General features: G+C 39.6%; 1 protein-coding gene across 4 annotated transcripts in view; it reads right to left on the bottom strand.

Annotated features, from left to right (window-relative positions):
• scrib (scribbled planar cell polarity protein) overlaps nt 1-22040 on the bottom strand; it is a 77639-nt gene that overhangs the window by 11636 nt on the left and 43963 nt on the right. For 3 of the 4 annotated variants that reach the window (XM_015395815.1, XM_015395817.1, XM_015395816.1), the window contains exons 4-24: nt 21383-21472; nt 19201-19257; nt 18825-18888; nt 17186-17260; nt 16912-17056; nt 16229-16347; nt 15943-16142; nt 15207-15373; nt 14903-15030; nt 13894-14019; nt 13624-13809; nt 11980-12360; nt 9726-9788; nt 7595-7684; nt 7427-7504; nt 7030-7347; nt 5432-5512; nt 2383-2622; nt 1995-2105; nt 1618-1911; nt 1320-1508 (exon numbers count right to left, since the gene is read on the bottom strand). In XM_015395815.1, coding sequence (XP_015251301.1) covers nt 1320-1508; nt 1618-1911; nt 1995-2105; nt 2383-2622; nt 5432-5512; nt 7030-7347; nt 7427-7504; nt 7595-7684; nt 9726-9788; nt 11980-12360; nt 13624-13809; nt 13894-14019; nt 14903-15030; nt 15207-15373; nt 15943-16142; nt 16229-16347; nt 16912-17056; nt 17186-17260; nt 18825-18888; nt 19201-19257; nt 21383-21472 — 3202 coding nt within the window. The remainder of the gene's footprint in view (nt 1-1319; nt 1509-1617; nt 1912-1994; nt 2106-2382; nt 2623-5431; nt 5513-7029; nt 7348-7426; nt 7505-7594; nt 7685-9725; nt 9789-11979; nt 12361-13623; nt 13810-13893; nt 14020-14902; nt 15031-15206; nt 15374-15942; nt 16143-16228; nt 16348-16911; nt 17057-17185; nt 17261-18824; nt 18889-19200; nt 19258-21382; nt 21473-22040) is intronic. The other variant, XM_015395818.1, reaches the window with a different exon arrangement.

Genomic DNA, 22040 nt, shown 5'->3' with positions numbered 1-22040 from the left:
GCTACATGAGTTTTAAAATATCGGCATATCGGATATCGGCCAAAATCCCAATATCGTGCATCCCTAATAATAACGTAATAATGACAAATAATGTAGAGTAGGGCCTGGACAAATCCATTTCATAACACTAAAGCGGGGTTCACACCGTTTGCACTGACTGTAGAGCATAGAGAGCTTCTATGCAGGGTGAGCAGATCCCGATCTGTGCAGATTTTTTTTTTCCTTCTGTCCCAGTTCCCGTCAAATTTAAACAATATCCCACATTTGACTGGGTCAGATCATGGAAACTTTTATTAAAAAGAAAATAATAAATATATCAGCCGACGAGGCTACAAAGCAAGGCCTTAAGCTATGACGAGCTTTAGTATGCTCCAACTAATGCAGATGTCGGATTTTATTATATAAAAAAAGGGAATTATGTTTAAAGAAAAGGAAAATGCAGCATTAACAGCTGCGGGATGGTTTAAATATGTAGGCTACTACGATTCTCAAAGAGCAATCTGTGAAGTTTGTTGAAGTTTTTGTTTTTTTCCACAAAGAGGAAAAAGTGATAGGCTGTGCTTTTCTTTTTTTTCCCCTCATTGTTGTGTTTTGTTTTAAATTCAAAGAGGATCATTGTTTTACTTTATTCGTTTTCTGTCCCTATGAACTCCTATAATTGGTATCTATTCTGTTTATTAAAATATTTAATTGATCGTCTGCCCCACCTACCATATCAGCCCTGTGATTCCAAACATGGAAAACGTGAATGATTTCTCCTGCGACAGAGGGTTTATTTAGTATTTCCGTAAAGCAAATCTGTTTTACTTTGCAACCGCATTTCCCATCAGAAACGGAATTGTTTTCTCCTCCTTATCCGTCCTCTAGAGTCTAGACTACCGTTTAGGCCACTCAAAGAGCTCACTACGCTTTTGAGTGCAATGCAATGCTACACATCACTGTTTCCTTAGAAATAACAGCAGACATGATTTGATAAAACAAAAGCACTGTTTTTTCTAGCTTCCGAGCAATGTCCCAGTGATACGTCATTGGTTTTGTGGCTGCAGCCAAAGCATTTGGTATCTAAGGAGTTTCCTATGGCACACTCTTGGATTTGGCTGAATGATGTTTTTGCCATTGACAATAACTGTCCAGTCCTCACCATGAAAAAATTAAAGCTCTATTTCTCTTATTAACTCTTCAGCCCACCTTTGAGTAATGCATTCTAAATCTATAAATGTTGATAAAACATTTGATCTACTGCATGTAGTGTGAAGATCACTTCTTCTCTTTTAAGTTTAAGGTTAGTGAAGTATCTATTTTTATTTCTGAGGGCTCACCTCGACAGCAGTGACCTTACGCGGGTCGAATCCATCACACACCAGCATGACCAGGGAGTCCCCGACAGCACGAAGGACTCTCACTGCCTCTGTGTGGGTCATTCCCAGCAAGCTGTGGTTGTTCACCTCCAGGATACGCATGCCGACCTGCAGCCTTCCATCCCTGGCCGCTGCTCCAGTCGAACTCACCTGAAAAGAACAAAGTCACAGCATTATGTTTCCAAAACTGGCTGATTACTCAAAAACACCAGAATATGGTTTGACTTTTGATAAGTTACGGACAAAAAGGTTTTCTAACTTTTGAGATAAAGATGCCCTCATCTGTGGGGTCGAAGGGGTTTCCAGCATGACCTTTTGCTCCTCCACGAATGCTGATGCCAAGCTTCTCCCCTGACTGTTTCTGGATCAAAACCTCCTGCATCCCAGGTGGGGAAGGATCCCTCCGAACCAACATGCGGATCTCCTGTTTGTTGGCCAGGAGGGCCCGCACCGCTTCCTGGTGCGTGGCATGTCGCAGGTCGATGGAGTTAACCTCTAATATGCGGTCGCCGACTCGAAGGCCACTTTTACAAGCCAAACCGTGAGGAATCACCTGATGGATCAAGGAGCAGATGATAAGAGCACAACACAACTTACTAGAAGAACAAAATCCTTGAGTGAATAAAGTGTCATTACCTTAGAGATGAAGACCCCAGGTTCATTGATGCCAAAGGGGTGACTGGCATGGTCACTGCCTCCAACGATGCTCAGTCCAAGAGGGCCGCCTGACTTCACTAAGGTCACCTCCTGTTTGAATCAGAAGGAACAGCAGGAATTTTAAGGTATAAATAAAGTTTAAATTTGAGCACATAAGCAAAAATAAAAGTAAGGTATATCATGAAAACAAGACATCTCAGCAGGCGATAAACACACTCCTTTCATCACAGCAAGCCATCATACCATGCACCATCTTCTCTGCAGCTGAACAGCATAGGGAGTGAGGTGGAGACCAAAACATCACCCATCAATCAGGCTTCTGCAGCACAGCTCATCAAAAACCTCTAGAAAAATGAAGACTTCTCACCTCAATTGGATACTCGTCGTCAATCTTTCCCACGTTCCCTTGAAGGCCTTCCTCATCTTGGTCAGGAGAGGCTGAGGGCTCCGGGGGTGGAGGGGAGTGGGCTCGTGCCCGGTTTTGACCTGGAGAGCCTCCCGGTGCGCTTGGGTCTCTCTCTACCAGCAGTGTGATGGTGGGGGAGGTGCCGGTAAGGAGCGTTACTGCCTGGTCATGCCTGGCTTCTGTCATGTCTACACCATTGATCTGGATCGACAGTGAAACCAACCATGGAGGAGGAGTGAGCCCACCACGATTTTCCCAGTAATCATTTAAGGCTAACAGAAGGAATATTTACAAACCGCTGCTGTCAATAGATTCTGCATATTACAATTCATTAGAAGAAACTAGATCTTGAGGCCCATGGAGGAGCTGCAGCGTTCCACAGCTCAGATAAAAGACTAAACTCACAGGACAGCTGTTAGCTTTGGACTCAATAATTCCCTTTTCCATTTCATTGTGAAAAGTACAAGAAAAAAAAATAAACCATGAGGTTCAGTTTGCAGTTTAGGTTGGCAAACAGGTAGGAGTAGAGCCCGACCCATTAATCTGTGGGCCAATTAATCCCCCGCAAACACACGCTCAAAGCTGCTGTTAGCGCAAGCACAGAATTAAATATTGGAGCAGACGAAGAAGGAGAAAGTGAGCAGTTTACTCCATGGAAAGCTGTGATTTTGCCAAACTACACTTTAGTGTTGCATGACAACAGACGTCCTTTGGGAAAGGAGGCATTAAGGAGAGCTGACGAGTTTCTTATGCGCTAGTTTTGGCAAACATATTCGATTTTAGCTCTCTAAGTTTAGATCTTTGTGAAATAAACAATTTGAAAAGGAAAAAAAAGATTCTTACATTGTGTCCCACAAAACTTTACACTGACATGCAGGTTGTACTGAGCTCATAAATTATTTAATAAATGTTTTCATTAAATACATTTTTAAATGGCTCTAACTTATGTACACCTCCTATTAGCCTGCGTGTTTTCACTTTATGCTGTATGCAGCAACTTGTTTTCTTTTTTGAAGGTCCATGTGTAGAACTAAAACGTAATTAGTAAAATACACTAAATTATTAAATGTATACATATATTTATTTCACAGTCAGGTGTGAAGCCACTTCATGAAGGATGCAACAGCTGTTGGATGCAGAATCTGCAGGGTTAAAGTTAGTCAGGGCTCCAGCCCTGTAAAGCAAAAAAACACCACAGATTTGAGGCAAAATCTAAATCTCGAACATTGATTCCATTTACAGTCTTATGGTAACTGCTCAAATTAAAGTTGCTTATGTTAGTTCTATAGTTCTATTTTTTGGTCTCGAATCATATTTTTGGTTATTATGAGAATTGTAGTAGAACTATGCTTGGGCAGTGCCTATCCTGTGTATTTGCATGTTAATGATTTTTTCGTTTATATTATCGGCCAATATAGGATATTGTTTTTTTTTGTTCGTTTGTTTTTAAAGCCCCTAATATCAGGCGCAGCTCAGTGCTCAGCAAGGGAGGGGCAGAGGAGCAGAATCAGCTCCACAGAAGTTTCTTTTTGAGGATTGCAGCAGAAAATGACTTCTTAAATGGGTCCCCTTTTGGCCGATGTTGATTTATGAGCCAGACGCTGACATAGAGCCCGATCGATTCATCGGCCAGGATCTATTTTCAATATAACAACTTTTTGCCTTTGTTTACTTAAGATGAGTGGAAAACTTGAGTTCTCACCAAAGTAACAGTTCTTAAGTCAATAAAGGCAATTAAATTACTGTTTTATTCTTTTTGTTTATAAGATTGCCCTTGTTGACAGCTCAGTGTTAAAAACTGCACAGTGCTCCATCCTGACAAGCAGAGGTCAGCACTGACCCGACAGTAACGGCCCTTACCGCTAGCTGAAAAACTCAGCTGCTGTGGAAGCATTCATCTATCACAGCAGCAGAGCAACACCACACCCACCACCAAGCAGGCACGGAGACTCGCTCAGCGTTAGTGAGCATGCAGAGGGACGGAGGGTAAAAACAGAAGACAACAAAGGAGAGGGAAGGGGGAATAACTGCCAGAGAGAAAGTAAAACACATCCAAGGCTGCATGACTTAAAGGAGACACTTCAGAACAGAGCAGCAGCAGTGCATTCATCACCCATATAGACGACAAATAAAGATAAGAAGACAAAGAAGCAAACTTCAAAATGTGATTGGAGGGGGAAAAAAATACAAAGACATGCAGGAGGCCATAAGCTGTTGATTTAACACCTTGAATATTCATTGACTCCTCCAAAACTGTCAATTCTCTCAAATTAGGGATGCTAATGGCATTCTATATTAGTTCTGCTTAAAAGCATTTTGACAAAGATCCCAAAGTGTTAGAGGGCTAACACTGTTTCAGGAGGTGTAACCGGTGTGCTGTCCCACTAAGTCTCTCTATCCTAGGGAAGAAAATTCACCAGCATTGCGTACTGATGGTGATCAGAATGGCTGATGTTGTCTGTGTGTGGCCTCCCTACCTTTGCAGGGTGCCCCATGGCAGCGGTGGCTACAGCGTAGCTTACCAGCATCAACATAGATTAATTCTTAAATGCAGTTTAAAGTGCTTTAGGGTTATTAGACTTGATATAGCACTCTATATACTATGTACTGGCCATCAGCCAAACTAAAACATTAGTTTAAACACAAAAAAGAACAGAAGGAAACATTTTACTGTTGTTCCATAGATATAATCTATTGCAAATCTAGTTTAATAAAATTCCAAGATTTTCAAGGTTATTAATACATATATTTTCTTGACCTTTATAACAATTAGTCTTTGCTTTAAAATAGTCAAATGGAGCTTGACAGAACTGCTCTCAAACCCACAGTGTGAGACGGACCCTGCTTAAAACTATGCATTTAATTTACTGTTTAAGGACTGGAAGCTGCTAAAAATGGTTCTGCATCTTAAAGCTTCAAATAAATGGAAATCAGAGTTTAAAATGAAATATCAGATCAGTGCAGCACTGAGAAATAAATCAAAGTTTAATGTTAAAATGGTTGTACTCACGGAGAGAACCCTGTCTCCGACACGCAGCGTGCTGTCTCTGTGTGCGGCTCCTCCCTCGGCGATTCTAGAAATGTAGATGCCCTGCAAACCAACACATGGTCACTAATTTCAAAAATTTCTTTTCATCTCTTATCTAAAAATATGCTTTATGAACCCTTGTGCATAATTTTGACCAAAAGCAAAATAACAAAGATGCTGGTCATGACTTGTAGGAAACGTAAAATGTTTGGCTTAAAAGACTAAACTTTGATTACAAAAATGGGAGGATGTAAAAACAAGATTCTATCAAGATCTGTTGTCATGTCTCTTGGTTATTTAATACATATAGGTTATGAAGTGTTATTTAAAGAGTCTCCGAGTGATCTCTCTTCAGGGAAAAGAATCGGAGAGATAGAGCATCAGGGTGCATACACAGAGCCTTTCCTATCTTTAACACCTGGAATTTAAATAGTTCTTATATAATCCTGTTAGTTACTATAAAAAAAGGTCCAGATTAAGTCCAATAAAAGCACATTTAATTACCAAAACCATTTAATCTAGAAGTCTTCAACAGGCGGGGTCCACAGAGATACTGCATGGGGCTCGCAAAAGTTTTGGTTGATTAGAGCAATTTTTTCCGCTAATTGAAATGTCTTTAAATCCACATTAATATGAATTCAACACACTGTAGTAAACAGATCAACGGAGGCAGAAGATGTCTTTCAGTCATTAATGCACACATTCAGCGACACTAAGGAGCTCTTTCAAGCTGGGCACCGTTTCATTCACAACACCTGTCCCATCAACCAGGAATCAGAATCAGAAATACTTTAATAATCCCAGGGAGAAATTACTTTCGTTATATTACTCCACATGTAATAGAAAGACTATAGGACCAGTTTGATATAACACTATTTAATACAATAATATAATTAGGGGGTCCCCGCTCCATCTCGCCATCAGTTTCGGGCTCCTTAGCCTGGAAAAAGTTGAAGACCCCTGCTTTAATCCATCCCCCATGAAGATATGCCCCTTCTCTGCTCTAACTAACTAAGGAACATAATTAATGAGGAACCATGTGAGCTGCTATCCTGCTCCAAAGCATAACCTGAAAATACTCGCAGAGGCAAAGGCTGCGGCATCACATCCACCATAGAACCAACCATACAACACGCAACTGCCTTCATTAAAAACAAAAGTTTGAAAAAGAGCCAACACTTACAGTCTGACCTGCCTAAATCACACGTCCATGAGTCCTTTTGCCCCCCTGTGCTTCCTGAGCTACAGAGCTGCGTCTACACCTCTCACCATGTCCCATCAGTGGAACTATCATGTATCAGGGTCGGCTATTCATATCTCTGTCACCCCGGTGACGACTGTAAACGCGGTGGCCAGAATAGGCATCGCTAAAAGACGGATATCTTTCACTGTGACAGTTACTGTATGTGTTGGGACTTCCTAACTTCCAAATTCCTCATTAGTGAATTTATACAAAATATTAAAAAAAAATGAAATGACAGCAGTGGTTTATAATGGTATAGTTTTTAACCTGGAAATAGAAAAAAGAACACAAAAAACACACTGTGAAAAATGCTGTCATTAACAGTGGTGCAGCTTACCGTGTCCCCTGTACGATACGGTGTTGAGCCTTTGCCTCCTGCGATACTGAATCCAAGGCCCTTGTCATTCCGGATCAGGCAGGTGGAGAAAGTCTGCCGGGTGCCGCTGGGACTGCCCTCCAAGTTGAAGGCGAGGCCGCTGCTCCTTCTCTCCCGCGGGAAGTAGTCGTCCTCTGGCCTCAGCGGTGTGGTGGTGATGGCGTTCTCGGGCTCCACCATGCGCTCCCGCAGTACTGTCATGGAAACCGTCGCACCGGAGCTACGGAGAGCTTCAACTGCTGTGTGATGCTCTGCTTCATGAAGGTCTACGCCGTTCACCTGACAAACGGATGTGGGTAAAACTCAACAGGTCGAGAGAGAAACGTCTCTGATCTATTAGAATCATGCTCATTTGTACCTCTAGAAGCTTATCTCCCACTTTCACTCCTGCTCTTGCAGCAGGACCGTCCTCAGATACTCTGGAGATGAAGATTCCCTTAAAAAATAAAAGAAAGTATTCAAACCCTGCAGTCCACATTTCCTTGGTGCCATCCTCAGCCTGTCCAAATCCAGGTGGACTTTTCACCTCATCATCTCCCTTGTAAGGTGTAGATCCTTTTCCTCCTGCTATGCTGATACCAAGTCCACCAGATTGTCGCACAATGGTCAGAGAGTGCTGCAACGTTGATAAAACAAGTCAGGCACCGCATGAATGAACGAATACCAACTTCAAAAAAGGTCAGACCAGGTTTTGAGGGTGAAAATAATCTTGTTTGATAAATGAGCTTTTTACTGGTTTTGGTTTTATCCTTTATGATGATGACTGACCTTTAGTCTACCATCAGTAAGCACCTCAATAAAGACTCATTAAAATGAGATCCTAACTTTGGCAGAAAACCAATGCTATTTTTGACAAAAAGGCAGATTAATATACCTTTGTAATTTTTGAGCTATGAGAATATCCTTCAATAACAATGTCTTTTTCTTTTTTTCCCCCCAGATGCACGTAATGTGTAACAAAGGTGGTAGCATCATCTTCTAGGTCAAGCAGAAATGTAAATAAATTGAGAAAAATTAGTTACAAAGTGAAGAGTCCTGCATAAGGAAACCGTTTTGGACTTTTAACGCTTTTTAGACTCCAGGTAAACCCAGTAAAAAAATTAGTCTACTTGTCTGAAAAATAAATAAATATAAATGTTTGGGTTAGAGCAATATAACATTATTGTATAACTACAGATCTAAGCTAACTTTGTGCTGTACAAAGATTAAATGAACTCTTAATAAATACTTGCTACAGGATCACCTTAAAGCCAAGAGAGATTAGTTTGAACATTTTAAAATATGATTTACAAATGATTCTATAGACGCAACTGAATAAGGCATTTAAAAGATGAAGGACTGGGGGGATTTAGGTTTAGTTAGGAAACGTAAGTAAGTATCAGATATATAACGGGGGATTCTATTGATCTTCTTTACTAAATAAGCATTAATATGACAGTTTGGGAGTATTCACAGCCTGGTTGTAAAACAGAGAACTTTCAGCATAAAATGGTGACAGAATTTAAAAATGTAAAAGATTTTTCACAATAAAAAGTAACTTACTTTCCAATACAGAACATAAGGAGGATGCATCACAAAGAACATGCGTTCTACATTAAGCTATGTAACAAGTTAAGAGATTGTGTGACGGAAAATTATGCCTTTTTTGGCAACCATTACACGAGCGGCATGACATCTCAAATATTAAACTCATGCAAAGAGAGTGGATGGAAACTAGAGGAGGGAGGAAAGTGGAGTAAACATGCTATTCCCTGCATTTAAAGTCACAGCCATTTGTTATTTAGGAAGTTCTATAGTTGCACTTTAAATTGAACCTAAAGGATTTATCCATGCAAAGACATTTTCCTGCTTAAATTACCTTGAATTGAAAAAATTTAAATAATTTTGGAGAAAAATCACATTCTAGAAATGAGCAACATGGAGAGAAAAACAGAGAGCAAAGCTGCAGAGCGAGATGAGAGCAAGGAAACATGCAGTGTGCCACAACCTGAGCTTTGCACCATCAAAGTTAGAAAGAAAAGGAAGCTCTGGCAGCATTTTCATGGCAGGACAACATATAGCACAAACATAAACCCTTTAAAAAATCTTCACAGCATAACCCTGACCAAGGATTATACACTGGAAATTCTGTACAATCCTGTCTCATTTAAAAATCTAAATGATTCTATTAAAGGTGACTTAGAACTATTCAGATATATTTTCTATGCATTATCATTTATAGTTATGGAACAATCTTGTGTACCAAGTGCCTGCTTTGAAAGAGTTTTTTATAGTATGGAGAAACAAAGAATGACCATCTTAATTTTGCTTTTCCAAAGTTTTCAGAAAAATACATGGTTAGATATAAAAAAACACCTCATGTTGGGTGTTAGGTAAGAAAGACTTAAAGATGCTTTCTTCAGCCAGCTCTGTAAGAGCTTATTTTTGATAACATAAATCATAATTTGTCAAATGATATCAAAATGTTTGCCTTTCTTGTACTTTTCCAGTCTTAAGTAATTAGGAGTTCTGCCACACTTATGCTCCCGTTAAACATCTGTTAGGAATTTATTTGTGATTTTTGAGGGTATTTCTCTCCCCTTCCTGAACGTCTGTTAGCTTAGGTGGATGTATGATGCACACATGGGCACACAGGGTGGAAAATAATAGGTACAGACCTCTTCCTCCTCAATTCGAGCAGGTTCAATCAGCAGATTATTGACTTGATCAAATGACACCCCCTGTTAGGACAGGAACCAGCAAGAGGCATGCGGATTAGTCAGGCCAAAATTAATATATCCACTCATTCCCACACCCACGCGGTACACGCTCTCCATTAACATCACACGTTCCACATCACTATCTGCCTACTGAAGCAGAAGTGACTCCACTTTCGCTCCCCAGCCACCGAAAGCAAATACAGGCAGAGGTGGAAAGACAAGACCAAGGAGCTGAGCCAGAGTGCAAAACAAACACCAGTGTGCAGCGTGAGCAAAAACAAGAAAGCAGAAGAAGCACAAGCTACAAACTGTAAGATAAGGATTTACTTCCTAGATGGTAAAATCATAGAGGACTGGTTAAGCCATGATTTATAGATGGGAAAAAGAATATTTTTGTGCAATACACTAAAAATTTTACTTTTTTCATTGCTTAAGTCCTCAAAATTTAATTTGCTGTACTGGGTGCTAACATTTAATGTATAGATCTTGGTGATATTTAGGAACATAAAAAATAGAATTTAAAAGAAGTAAAATGTGACTAACAATCAAATTGACTGTATAGCCATTTATTGGCCACATTTTTCATTTTTTAGCTCCCCTGGTGAAGATTGGAAATAGTTTTTTATTGAAGCAGATTTTCATAAATAAACCAGCTCTGTTAGGAGCAAGACCAGGAATAAAAAAAATAAAAATACAACAACAACACACAAAAGACACCTGATGCATTTAGTTCAGTATAGAGTTGGATCTATGAAATTACACATCACAATGTAATTGTGATAAAGTATGTGGATAAATCTATGAAATATGAGGATGCATGTACTAAAACACACTGCACAGTGGTGCATTTGGAAGCCCTGTTGCCTTGCGGCAACAAGGTTTTGGGTTCCATTCCTGGCTAGGGGTCTTTCTGCATGTTTTGCCCGTGCATATCTGGGTTCTCCTCGGCTGGTCCAAAAATATGTCTGAATGTGTGTGAATGGTATGTCTGTGTGTCTCTGTGTTGCCCTATGACAGATTGGCGACCTGTCTAGGGTGTACTCCATGTAGCCCCACCGCAACCCTGTAAGCGGAAGAAGATAGAAAAACTAAAACTTGGTTGATTCTCGATAGTTTAAAAAAATAAAATAAAAAATGTTTTATATACGATGTGAAAAGCAAAAGGAACAATCCTTCTGGCACTGTTGGTTTTTTATAGACATGTTTCCTAATATTGTTTTTATTTTTTACACTAAAAAGATGTGTACAGCTTGAATAATTGATTTTTTTTTCTCCTAAACAGTGACTTTCCTCGCAGAATTGATGAGCTAATCGGTATTTTAAGAAAGCCCACATTTTTGACAAGTTAAATTTTTTCCTCAATAGTTGTCCCTAAACCAGCTTCTATATTAAATATGCTGCTGCCAAAAAAAAGGTACTTTATTCTAAAACGTGTTTTTTCTAATGCATCGATCTTACCAGGGGTATCCAATGTTAAAGTACACCGCAGTTTATTAAACTATTATCTTTAACGCCTTATAGTGGTACCAGTGTTTTGTTAATCTATCCCATAACTTATAACATTTAAAATACTTTAATTGAAATTCAAGCATAAAAAAACAAAAAATCTATTGAAATAAATGTACTTCTATAATGAGTTTTTATCGAATACGAGGCTCGTTAGATCTCATATTCCAGCTCTGCCAGTAAATGTTCTGTCTGGTCCAAGTTCAGCCACACAAACAGAACCACATTCATAACAACACACACAGAACAGATTTGGTGAGATGATCGTTGTGTTAAGCAGGATTTGAAAATAAATCAATACAAGTCATTGAGTCTCCCCAAATACTGCACATTTATTAAGGAATCAGCAGCAACTGATCAGACGTTTCTAGAATCAGTGGTGCACATAAGCACATGGGTGAAATGTTATGAAAAGCAGAGAGTGGAAACATTATCAGCAGATGATTTGCAGTGTGAAGTTTGGTTTTCGAATGAATCGGTGTTCTGCTGAAAAAGCAGATTTTGATAGCATGATTTACGTGTAGATAATATGCATAAACTGTGGTCTGAGGTTGTCTCTCATGTGAGGTTATGGTAATTTTCTCACAAATGTGTTTCACTACTGAGGGATGTTTAAAACTGATGGTGAGGATGAATGTTTTTCTAGTTTTTATACCGTCTCCCATAAATCCAGACTGCATGCTGCGAGAGCCTGAATCAGGTTTACCTTGACTTGGCTGGAGCTGCCCTGATGCCGGATGTCGTCCAGCTCTTCTATTCTGTGATGGTGCTGAGGGGTGCCTACAGCCAGCTCAGCCCCCTCCTGCTCCTCTTCTTGCTCATCCTCAGCAGGCTGTGTCGGGGAGTTGAGCCCATCAGGACTGAAGCCCTGCAGCAGTGCGGCCACGGCCTCGGGTTTGGGCAGCTTGTTGATTTTGAAGTGCTTCTTGTAGTGTGGTGTGTCCTTTCTGATCAGCCGCTGCTTCTCTTGGGGAAAAGCTGGCCTCTCGTCCTCTTCGTCGCTCCTCTCCCCATTCTCTCTGTCTTCTTCATCATCATCCTCATCTCCACCGCGGATAATTGGTTCTTCTGCAAAGTGCACGGTTGGCTTGGGAAAGAAAGTGATTCCATCTCAGAGATTTAAAAGCAAGAGTTGCTGTAGATTTCTGGCTAATAGTTTTAGTTATTTTTTATTATTCTTTACTAGTTTTTAATGGTGCCAATTAACACAGAGTCCAAGGGTCAATCTCAAGAAATATTAATACAACTGCAAAGTTAGTTTTATTCAAAGAACGCCGGCTACTGGCATTTCATCTCAAGGCACTCTAAACAGACACTTCAATCAGGGCATACAGTCAAGATTGGTGAAAAGTTTATTATCATAAAGAAAACCAACTGACTCCACAGACTCAATACAGTGGAAGCAATGAGATACTTAAGAGTTTGAGGGAGATTCAAAGATTGAGCCATGACTGAAACATGGATCTCAGAGGCATCTTATCAATGTTGAAAGGAAAAGGGACTGTGCTGTTGCTGAGTGGTTCCAGATCATCCTTTTGGATGAAAATAAATGACTGCATCCATAAATACTCTGCAGTAGATGCATTAAATAATGAGAAAGCCGTCTCAGTCAAACACACCGGTCATATACTGTACTATGGAATGAGTTTTTCAGAACTAAAAAAAAACACTTGGATTTGAAGTTTTCCTTCTCTTTAGGCCTCTGATCTCCAAAATCAATTTTGAATGGAAAACCAAAATAAATTTAGTTTTCCACGATATTAAGTTTCTTCTCATCTGCGAGGAGATCCAGTGAAGGCAGTAAATTGTAAAAAAAAAAAAAAAAAAAAAACATCTGCTAGCCCAGCCACAAAATGATCTACTGCCATATCTGTGATTATATGGTTAGTCTAATAAATCAAAAATGAAGTATTATGACTGGACAGGGAAAGACTGGAGAAAAAAACAACAACAAAAAACTGCATTTCTCTGATGAAGCCCCCTTCAGACCGACATGATGGCATCATTATATTTTGATGTGTCGCCTCTTATCCAAGGGAATATTTCATTAAAAATTCTTTGCAAAAACAAAAGTTTTGGGTTTATATTTTTGTTGAATGTAGAAGAGCAAGAATAAACAAAGGATGGGTCAAAACGCTCTCAAAAACAATCCAGGAAAAGTTTGATAGAAGGAGCAACACGTCACAGGATGGAAACGATAAATATCTCAGAGATTATGACATTAAATTTGGGATCCATGACCATAACAAGATGTGGTCAACTTTCAAAGGTAAGAGGATAGAAGAGACTGACCTGCAGCAAAGAAAAAAATTCTTACACTGTTTAACATTTTTTAACAGTCATTGTTTACCTCAATGTACTCCACCTCCATCTCATCCAGGTCTTCCTCCTCCTGAGGAGACTGGCCATCCACCATGTCCTCCCTCTGTGAGTTAGCAACTACATTGTGTTTGTCCTCGTGTGACGTGGCAGAGAGTGTGCTGTTGGACACCTGGGAGTCGTGGCTCTGATTTGAAACATCACTCAGTCGTTTCTCCTAAAAAGTGAGATTGCTTACAAAATGCCAGTTGATCCAGGCAACCCTGGACAAGTCATCAATTAAAAGTCTGATTTTTATCACCTGTGGGTCAAGGGACTCATCTTCTCCATCGGGTCTGGATGTGAAGACCTCATTCCTCCTGTCCTCAATGCCCTTCTTCATCACCTTCAGCTCACTGGGATGAGGGGTGGCTCTGCGCTGGAGACCCTGAGGAAAAAGAAAACTCCTTTGTGAAACCAGCTGACTAATAAATGTCTCATCATCAGCAAAAGACAGACTCTTTGATTTCTTTTATAGAAATGTACTAGCTGATCGCAAACAGCCCGATCAAGCAGGCGGAAAGGGAATCCCACTTTCTTTTAACTGATTCTGAATGCACCACAACTAAAGCCCCTGTCACACCTTGACGATTTAGAGCTGCCTGACATATGCCTGACATGCGGAAAACTATGAGTACGCTGAAGCACTCTGAAAAATGCTAGCACATGTCAACATCATCCTCAGTAAACAACAGCTAGGTTCATACCGCGATCAAAGAAATGTTTTTATCCAGGTCGGGGCGCCTCCAGGTGCATCGCTGCCCCACTCAGGACACTGGCTTGTGACATGCGTTATGCATAGGTTAGGCTGTCGCTGGACATAATACCAAACCGTCATACTAATAACAGTCTTGAATATAGAGGCTGCTACAAAAGATGTCATTTTTTAAACACAGAAACTACTAAGTTTGCTAAATGCTAAATGTGTTTGAAATGTCCAGCCTAATAAGAGCATCAGAATGACCTAATCTGTGGTCATCCAGATGTAAATAAGACTTGGAGTTAAAGGAAATTAATTAAACTAAAGCAGCTGTAAATCGGAACTTTTGAGCTTCCGATAATAAGTAAGACAAAGCTGGTAGAAAAACTAGAATCTGGTCAAATCAGTATAAGCACTTTAGAAGGTGTTTGTGAAAAAAAAATATCAGATGAACTAAAAGATTTCTCCTAAAAATATCTTAGTAATGATTTAACAGAAGATGAGAGCTGATGAAGGATGAGTAGGAAGGAGAATATTTTATCATAATGATGGAGGTGTAGCATTTACTCACTCTAAGCTCTGCTGCAGCTTCATCATCCTCCTCTTCAGCTTTGGTCTCCTCCTGGAACTGAATGACGGACACTCTGTTCAGATTGCTGTCCGTCCAGCTGTCGTCCACGCTGTTCTGCAGAAGGTTCTCTGTGGGGTAAGGAACGCAGCGATGATTAATTTCAATCAAATTAAACCACCCAAATATGCTATCAGAAGCAGCTCTATCTTAGCGGATAAACCTACAAAATCAAATCTGTGAATTATTGATCTTTACAGAGCATTCTTCTGAATATATGGTCTGTTCTTCTGAATAAATGGCTCACCAAGGCTTGGTGACGGCTGTTGGGGGAGCAAATAGCAGGTCAACACTTTCTCTCCCGTTCGCTCATCATCATCGGTCTGGAACTTGAGCATGGGCTGGGACTGGTTCTCTGCGAGCCACATGGCCTTTAGGTTGAGGTTTGTTAGGGCGAAAGGCAAGTTTTGTAGTCTGGACAACAAGGAAAGATGACATAAGTTCAAGCAGAACCTATTCCTTTAAGTGGGTGAAGAGAAAGAGCTCCATATGAGACTTCAATCTAGAAAGACTAAACTCTAACCCAAAGGTGAAAAACCTGAGCAGACATGATTCATTTAATGCTTTCAGTTTGTACTTTAACAAAAAATATTAACGTTAATGCAGGGAGGATACCCAAGCATTAAAAAAACAACAAAAACGCTTTTACGCTCAAACTTCTGATGTCGCATTCAACTTCAAGTGTAAATACAAAAACGTTTACTATGAATTTAGTTGGGAGTTTAAGCTAGCTAGCTCTTTAATGGCTAGACTTTTTAAATGTGCATCAACACTGAAATCACATTTCTCAGAACATTTTCACTGCTTTGACAGATAAACAATTTAATTATAGTTTAACAATTATATGTTAATTATATAGTTTCTTTAATCACAGTAACAAAATAATATCCGTATGATGCTGCTTCTTATGGAAAACTGGCTCTATTTAGGCACAGAACCTCTAGGTAAAGTTTGTGTTTTATTAACAGTGAAGGTGAGGCTACCTGTTTCCAGCTACATCTAGCACATGCAGCTCGGTGGCGTCTGCCAGCTCAGCGGGCAGTTTGCTCAGGCGGTTATCTCTCAACGAGAGGACGTTGAGGCTGGTGCAGCCGCCAAGTTCTTTGGGAACGCTGCCAAGCCGATTCCGGTCTACATTCAGGTTAGTCAGCTTCTTCAGCTTGCCCAGCGAGCGAGGAAGCGTCTGTGAGGGGAAACGAAGGAGATTCAAATCCTGTAAAAAGAAATGGCGCGCATGGACAGATTTACTTTATCGTAATAAAATAGTACCTGTAAAAGATTTTCTGTCAGAACAAGCTCTGTGAGGTTTTCACACTCTCCTAAAGAGTCCGTCAGCTGAGTCAATCGGTTCTGGTCCACTTTCAGGATGGACAACTGCTTTAAGGAACCTGGGAAAAGAACACAAAACGTTTAGAAATGTATCTGAGCCTTCAGACATACTAAATCATTGCTTACTACCACAAGTCAATCTTTCCATAGACTCCAATGAGCAGTCTTTATTTATACTTCAGGAAGGAAGGAAGGAAGGAGAAACGAACGGATGAATGGACTGGAATAAGGCCAAAATCCGTTTTTATATGATGGGTTCATTATCCAGACTGGAGAGGCAAATGTTTTCCCAAACTCAAATCTAGAAAAAAATACCTATATTCAACTTTTCCAGGTGGTGTTTAGGAGGGTATATGTCTGTGTCATCTTTAAAATAAGTCTATTTTCTCAGTTCTTCACTGACATCATTACTCCAGTAGAGGGCAGCAGCACCTTTATTAAACAAGAGTCTTAAGGCACACAAATGTTTTCCAAACCAACTTTATAGAAACTATAATTTTGCAGAGCAAAAAATAACAGTGTGCTGTACAAACACACAAGAGAGAGTGTCCTATTTTTTTTTTTAAACAAACCAAAGGGAAAGGAGTTTTCCACAGTACTGAACCAGTTAAAGCTTTTTTCACCTATACTGTTTGGAATGACTTCGAGCAGGTTCTGCGTGAGCAGCAGGTCGGTGAGAGCCAGGAGGCCGCTTAGCTCTGATGGAAGCTCCTCCAGGTGGTTCTCAGAGACATCCAGACACACCAGTCGCCGAAGGTTACCTAGCTCCTGTTTGCAGGAATTAAATGAACAGGTACGACTGTGTAATTAACTCAAAAGCATAGTCATTTACTTCATTACACAGTCAAAGGGAAACACGTCATGCAGGAGATGTGTTTATTCAAGAACTGCACTTACAGGTGGTAATGAAGACAACTGATTACGGTCCAACCACAGCTCTCTGAGGTTGGGGAGAGCGCCGAGCGTGTCCGGCTAAAACAAAACAGGATAAAGCACATCAGAAACAAAGAGCATTTTGAAAACACAACATAGGTTGCTATTTTTACTGCAAAGACATGGAAATCAGACTTCTGCACAATGCATGTTTACAGTTAGTGGAATCTGGCCCAATCAGAAAGCTGCAAACATGAAAAAAGACCAGTGGATAACTTCTGAGTCATAATTTCCATCATTTACTCTCTGCTATTATGTTATTCCTATTCATTTCTCTAAGGTCCATATTTGTGCAACCATTTTTTTTCTATAATCCTTTGATGATTTTCTCCAATCCATAATTTCCCCATTGTGGGACAATAAAGAGATTTTCTATTGTTTTCTATTTAGTGAGATATTTAAGAGCATGATCTCTTCAAAATAACCATGGATCTGTTATAAACTGAAACCAAACAAATAATCAGAATTGTAATTAGGGACTATTGCATAGTAGTTAGCATAAATTTCCAATTCTTTTGAAGTTACTGCCTTATTGTTTTTATCAAACATACCTGTTTAGGTATAGAGAAGTTGGCTCTATTTTGTACCCAAAATAAGGGATAAAGGTACAAAATACGTTGTAACACACAACTTCAAAGGACTTTAATTAAACAAGCTTGAATATATCATAGATTTCATATATTAATCACATATCACAAAAAATACATCCGACCCTCCCCCCACTAACAAATGTTTCTTAGCAGGTTGTACATTGACCACAGTTTTTGACAGAATAATCCAAGTCAAATATTTGCATCCTTGGTTGATTGAGGAGAGGAGAAAATGACAAGTTGTAAGTAAGTTTGGAAGAGTCCAGGTGAAAACATGTACCAGTGCAAACTAGAAGTGCAAACTACGTAGAAGTGTGGAGCAGGTTGGTAGGACCATCGTGTTGATGCTCTGTTTTACTGCCAGTAGTAACCATGCATAGCAATGAGTGGTTGATATACAGACATAAAGGATTTGGGACTACCTCAATACTCTTAAAGCTAGAAGGCTGAAACTTAGACACAGTTTATAGTTTCAGAGAGAATATTAACTAATACACACACAAAATGTGTCTGAATGAATAATTTAAAGCGTCTATGCAATAGAAAACAAATAAAGTCATGTAACCAATTCCGTTAATCAGAAGGTTTTATTGTTAGTCTACAATGAAGTAAAAACATTAGGCTGCATCATTTACAGCTCTAAATTACACTGTAATCCCCTGTCCTTCACAGTAAATCTAATGGAAAAATGTAAAACACTGGCTCCTGATTGGACACACAGTCAAGGTTTTGTTATGAAGTCACTGTTTGCTTAGTGTCGTCCCTGTGTCCCATCGGGAGGAATTGTTTACCCAGCGCTGTTCAGACAGGTGGGAGTTCCTGCACTTCTCTGCTGCTTCAGTGCTGAAAAAGCACCTATGCAACGCATGCTGAGGAAAATGAGTCTTTAGGATCATAACTATTTCAAAAGGAAGGAAGGACAGAACCCTAAAAGACAGGCAAGCGTCTTTAAGTGAGGACCTATGTGAAATTTAAGGGTTTTGTTTGGATATTGGGTGAGAAAATGAACTAACCAAAACTTCCAGTTCATTGCTGCCCAGGTCCAGCTGTTCCAGTTTCACCAGGAAAGAGAGTGACCTGCGCATAAGACAGACGAGAAGTTACGTCACCTGAATAAAGGAACAAAGGATACGGCTCCCCTTGTGGTAACAGCATACCATGTGATCTCTCATTCACAGAAGGCTTTGGATCTTACTCTACAGTATGTAGGTAAAGGCTAGAGATTTAATTGAAAAAGAAATCTGCATACTTGAGATTTTTTGAATGGCTATGAAGAAATCTGATCCAAAACATCAACAGAGATGACTTAGGTGTGTTTTTCATAGTGACTGTAAACAATGGCAAAACATGTATACTTAAATGTAAACAGTGAGCAGATTTGACACTTACGTAGGTAGAGACTTCAACCGGTTCTCCCTGAGCTCTAAGGTCACCAAATTGCCCAGACTGTTAAAGGAGAAAGAGAAAAGGAGGCAGAGGAGTTGGCATAAGAGGAAGGAGATGCATGTTGATTGGACAAACGGCAGGTCTGGTCATCAGGGCTGCCTGGCCACTCAGAGGCTCATCCACCATCAATCTCTCAATATACTAATTGGTCTACCTTCCAGGTGGCAGCTTGGTTTGAGCAGTGTCAGATTTTTGAAGAGGCCTTGCCAAATTATTTAAACCCATTGAACTTTTGGAATGTCACATTACAACCATTAAACGTCATTGTAATTTTGCTGCGGTGTGACATACCGTAACAAAATGGTGCATAAGTTTGAAATGAAAGGAAATTAGCTTTAGAAGTCACCTAGTTGGTTGTTAAGAGAGGGTGTAACCTCCGTATGAATGCAGCTGCTCTTTGAGGGCCTTAAAGTTTTATTAGAAAAGTTATTGAACATACTGCATCACGAAAACCAAGCATCTGAAAATAGTATGGAACAGTTTCATACCTACAAATACCCACTATCCATCAATAAAGTCAAGATCTCAGAATGGTAGAGCTACTGAAAAGATAACTATTAGTTGTGGCTTCCAAAAATCTGGTCTTTATGGAGGAGTAGCACGATTAAAGCCACTGTTGAAGGCATCCCATAATATGTATATTTTGAAACAAGCCATGAAGAAAGTGGGATAATCACTCGTCACTTTAACAGAGCAATAAAGATATGACAGGATTATGGTTTGGGAAGATTTTCTAGAGCAGATGGACAAGAGACTGGACTGAAGGATCACTTTCAAGCCGAACAATGGCCTTAAACATGAAGACTGGATTACAGTGGGATGGTCTAGATTAAAGCTAATTCAAGTGTGCCCGACGCAGAGTCAGGATTTTTTTGAGGTGCGCAACGACTGTTGCAGAACCTCTGCGCGGGAGGCGTGGTCGCACAGAGACAGATTTGACGGTTGCAGAGGCTATGCGTCAGAAGCATAAATTGGTCTTTATGCTGACCTAGTCAAAAATCAGACTTAAAATCAAATGAGGGGCAAAAGTAGAAATGAGAATGGAATCCTCCCTAATGATCTCCATCTAATTTTATGTTGTTTGAGACGTAAAGCCTTACAAAAAACTTAGTTTTACTTAAAGTGAAATGTGGTGCCAAAAAGTATCAACTAAGAGGAGAAATTCATATGATGCAGTTTTAATGGGGCTGGAACTTTAATTTGTTAATTTTGATTAATTAATAAAGATTTAAAAGCATTAAAATAACTAATAATTATGCAATAAATCCAATTCTTTTTATACCTTTTTAATTCTTGTTTCTTTTACACCTGTGAATCTGGAGCACAAACGTCAGTCCAGTCCCCTAGTGGCATTCAAGCTTTAAAGCCATTTCACTGTAACTTGTTGCGGTAAACACAGATGTTGATATCGCTAACATCAGCATCCACAGTGCGGCAGAAATTCTCCAGCTAGATTCTCCAGAGCTTCAGAGCCAACATCAGTAAGTGCAGGTCTGAAAAAGTAAACAACTCCCTGGTAAAAACGGGCTGGAACATGGATTGTTAGTGTTAGTAACTGACTTGAGGTTAAAAAGTAGCCTCAGTTGTTTATATGTTGGAAATTGAACTTTATCTTCTGTTAACAGCAAATGTTAAACTCTCACTCAACATTTAGGAATTGTGCTTAGATTAATGGTAATGTACTGTTCACAGTTCTATTGAAGCTGTTAGAAGTTGCATAAAATATTCAAGGCTTTCAATTAAAGCTAAATGATTGAAACTTTTAACCAATCTGAAGCTTATTCATTCAATAATCTAGGAACAAAGGTATTTTTAAGGTTGATTTATTCTGTCAGTATATGGTTTTCAATTAATTGTGATTATTTACAGCCCCTAAAGTCTGTTGTTATAATGTGATAGAGTATGGGAAAACTGTGAAAACTTTGGTGAAGCGCTACAAATAGCCTTATTATCACTAAGGGTCGAAGACTATTTATTTTAGATGATAGGCAACAAACCCAATAAAAAAAACGAAACGAAAAAAAACAAACAACAGAATTATTAAACAACTTTTACCTGTTAATACTTTTTCAGTGAAAACAAATGAAACTTTGTTAATATTTGCAACAATGAGCCATATACATACTTTCCAATGTCATTGGGTAATGTCTGTAATGTCACATCGTTGAGTGAAAGATGGGCCAGTGTTCGCAGCTCAGTGAAGCCATCTGGCAATCTGAGAAAAAAGAGACAATCAATCAAAGAGACAGATAAAAACAGTACACAAGAGAATACCTCTCTATTAAAGCAACATATAGCAGCATAAAAGTCAACTAAAATGAAGCCTATAATTAAACCGGGAAGCACTCGGAATGAGCAGGAACCCACCAAGTAGCATTGTCGCATTGTCTCCTATCCAATAAAGTTAAGGATTGATTTAAGATATCCAGATCATCACCAAACTTTAGCGGGTTGTAAATGGGGCAAAGACACGCCTACAGTAAAAACTGAGGAGGAGTCCTTCTTTATATTATTGATTTACCAATACACCGGTTCTAGATGTGAACAGGACAGATATGCCTATCTGTCGGGCCTTGTTACATCCCCAAGATGGATGTAATTTTTTTTTTGCACCCAAGTATCACCTTGCTCTGTTTTAGGTTCCGCCTCTAATGCTACGTTCAGACCGGACGCTGCAAAAGCAGCAAAATCGCGTCTGCTGCTTCATTTTTGCTGCTTGTACCAGTGAGTTCTGATGCGCGGCTGAAGCAGCTTTGCTGCTCTGGCTGCGCGGTGCAAAAGTG

The sequence above is a fragment of the Cyprinodon variegatus genome, unplaced genomic scaffold (genome assembly GCF_000732505.1).
Source record: "Cyprinodon variegatus isolate N-32 unplaced genomic scaffold, C_variegatus-1.0 Scaffold762, whole genome shotgun sequence".
Taxonomy (NCBI): Eukaryota; Metazoa; Chordata; class Actinopteri; order Cyprinodontiformes; family Cyprinodontidae; genus Cyprinodon; species Cyprinodon variegatus.
Note: the sequence above shows the minus strand (reverse complement) of the source record. Positions and strands in the feature narration are given on the sequence as shown.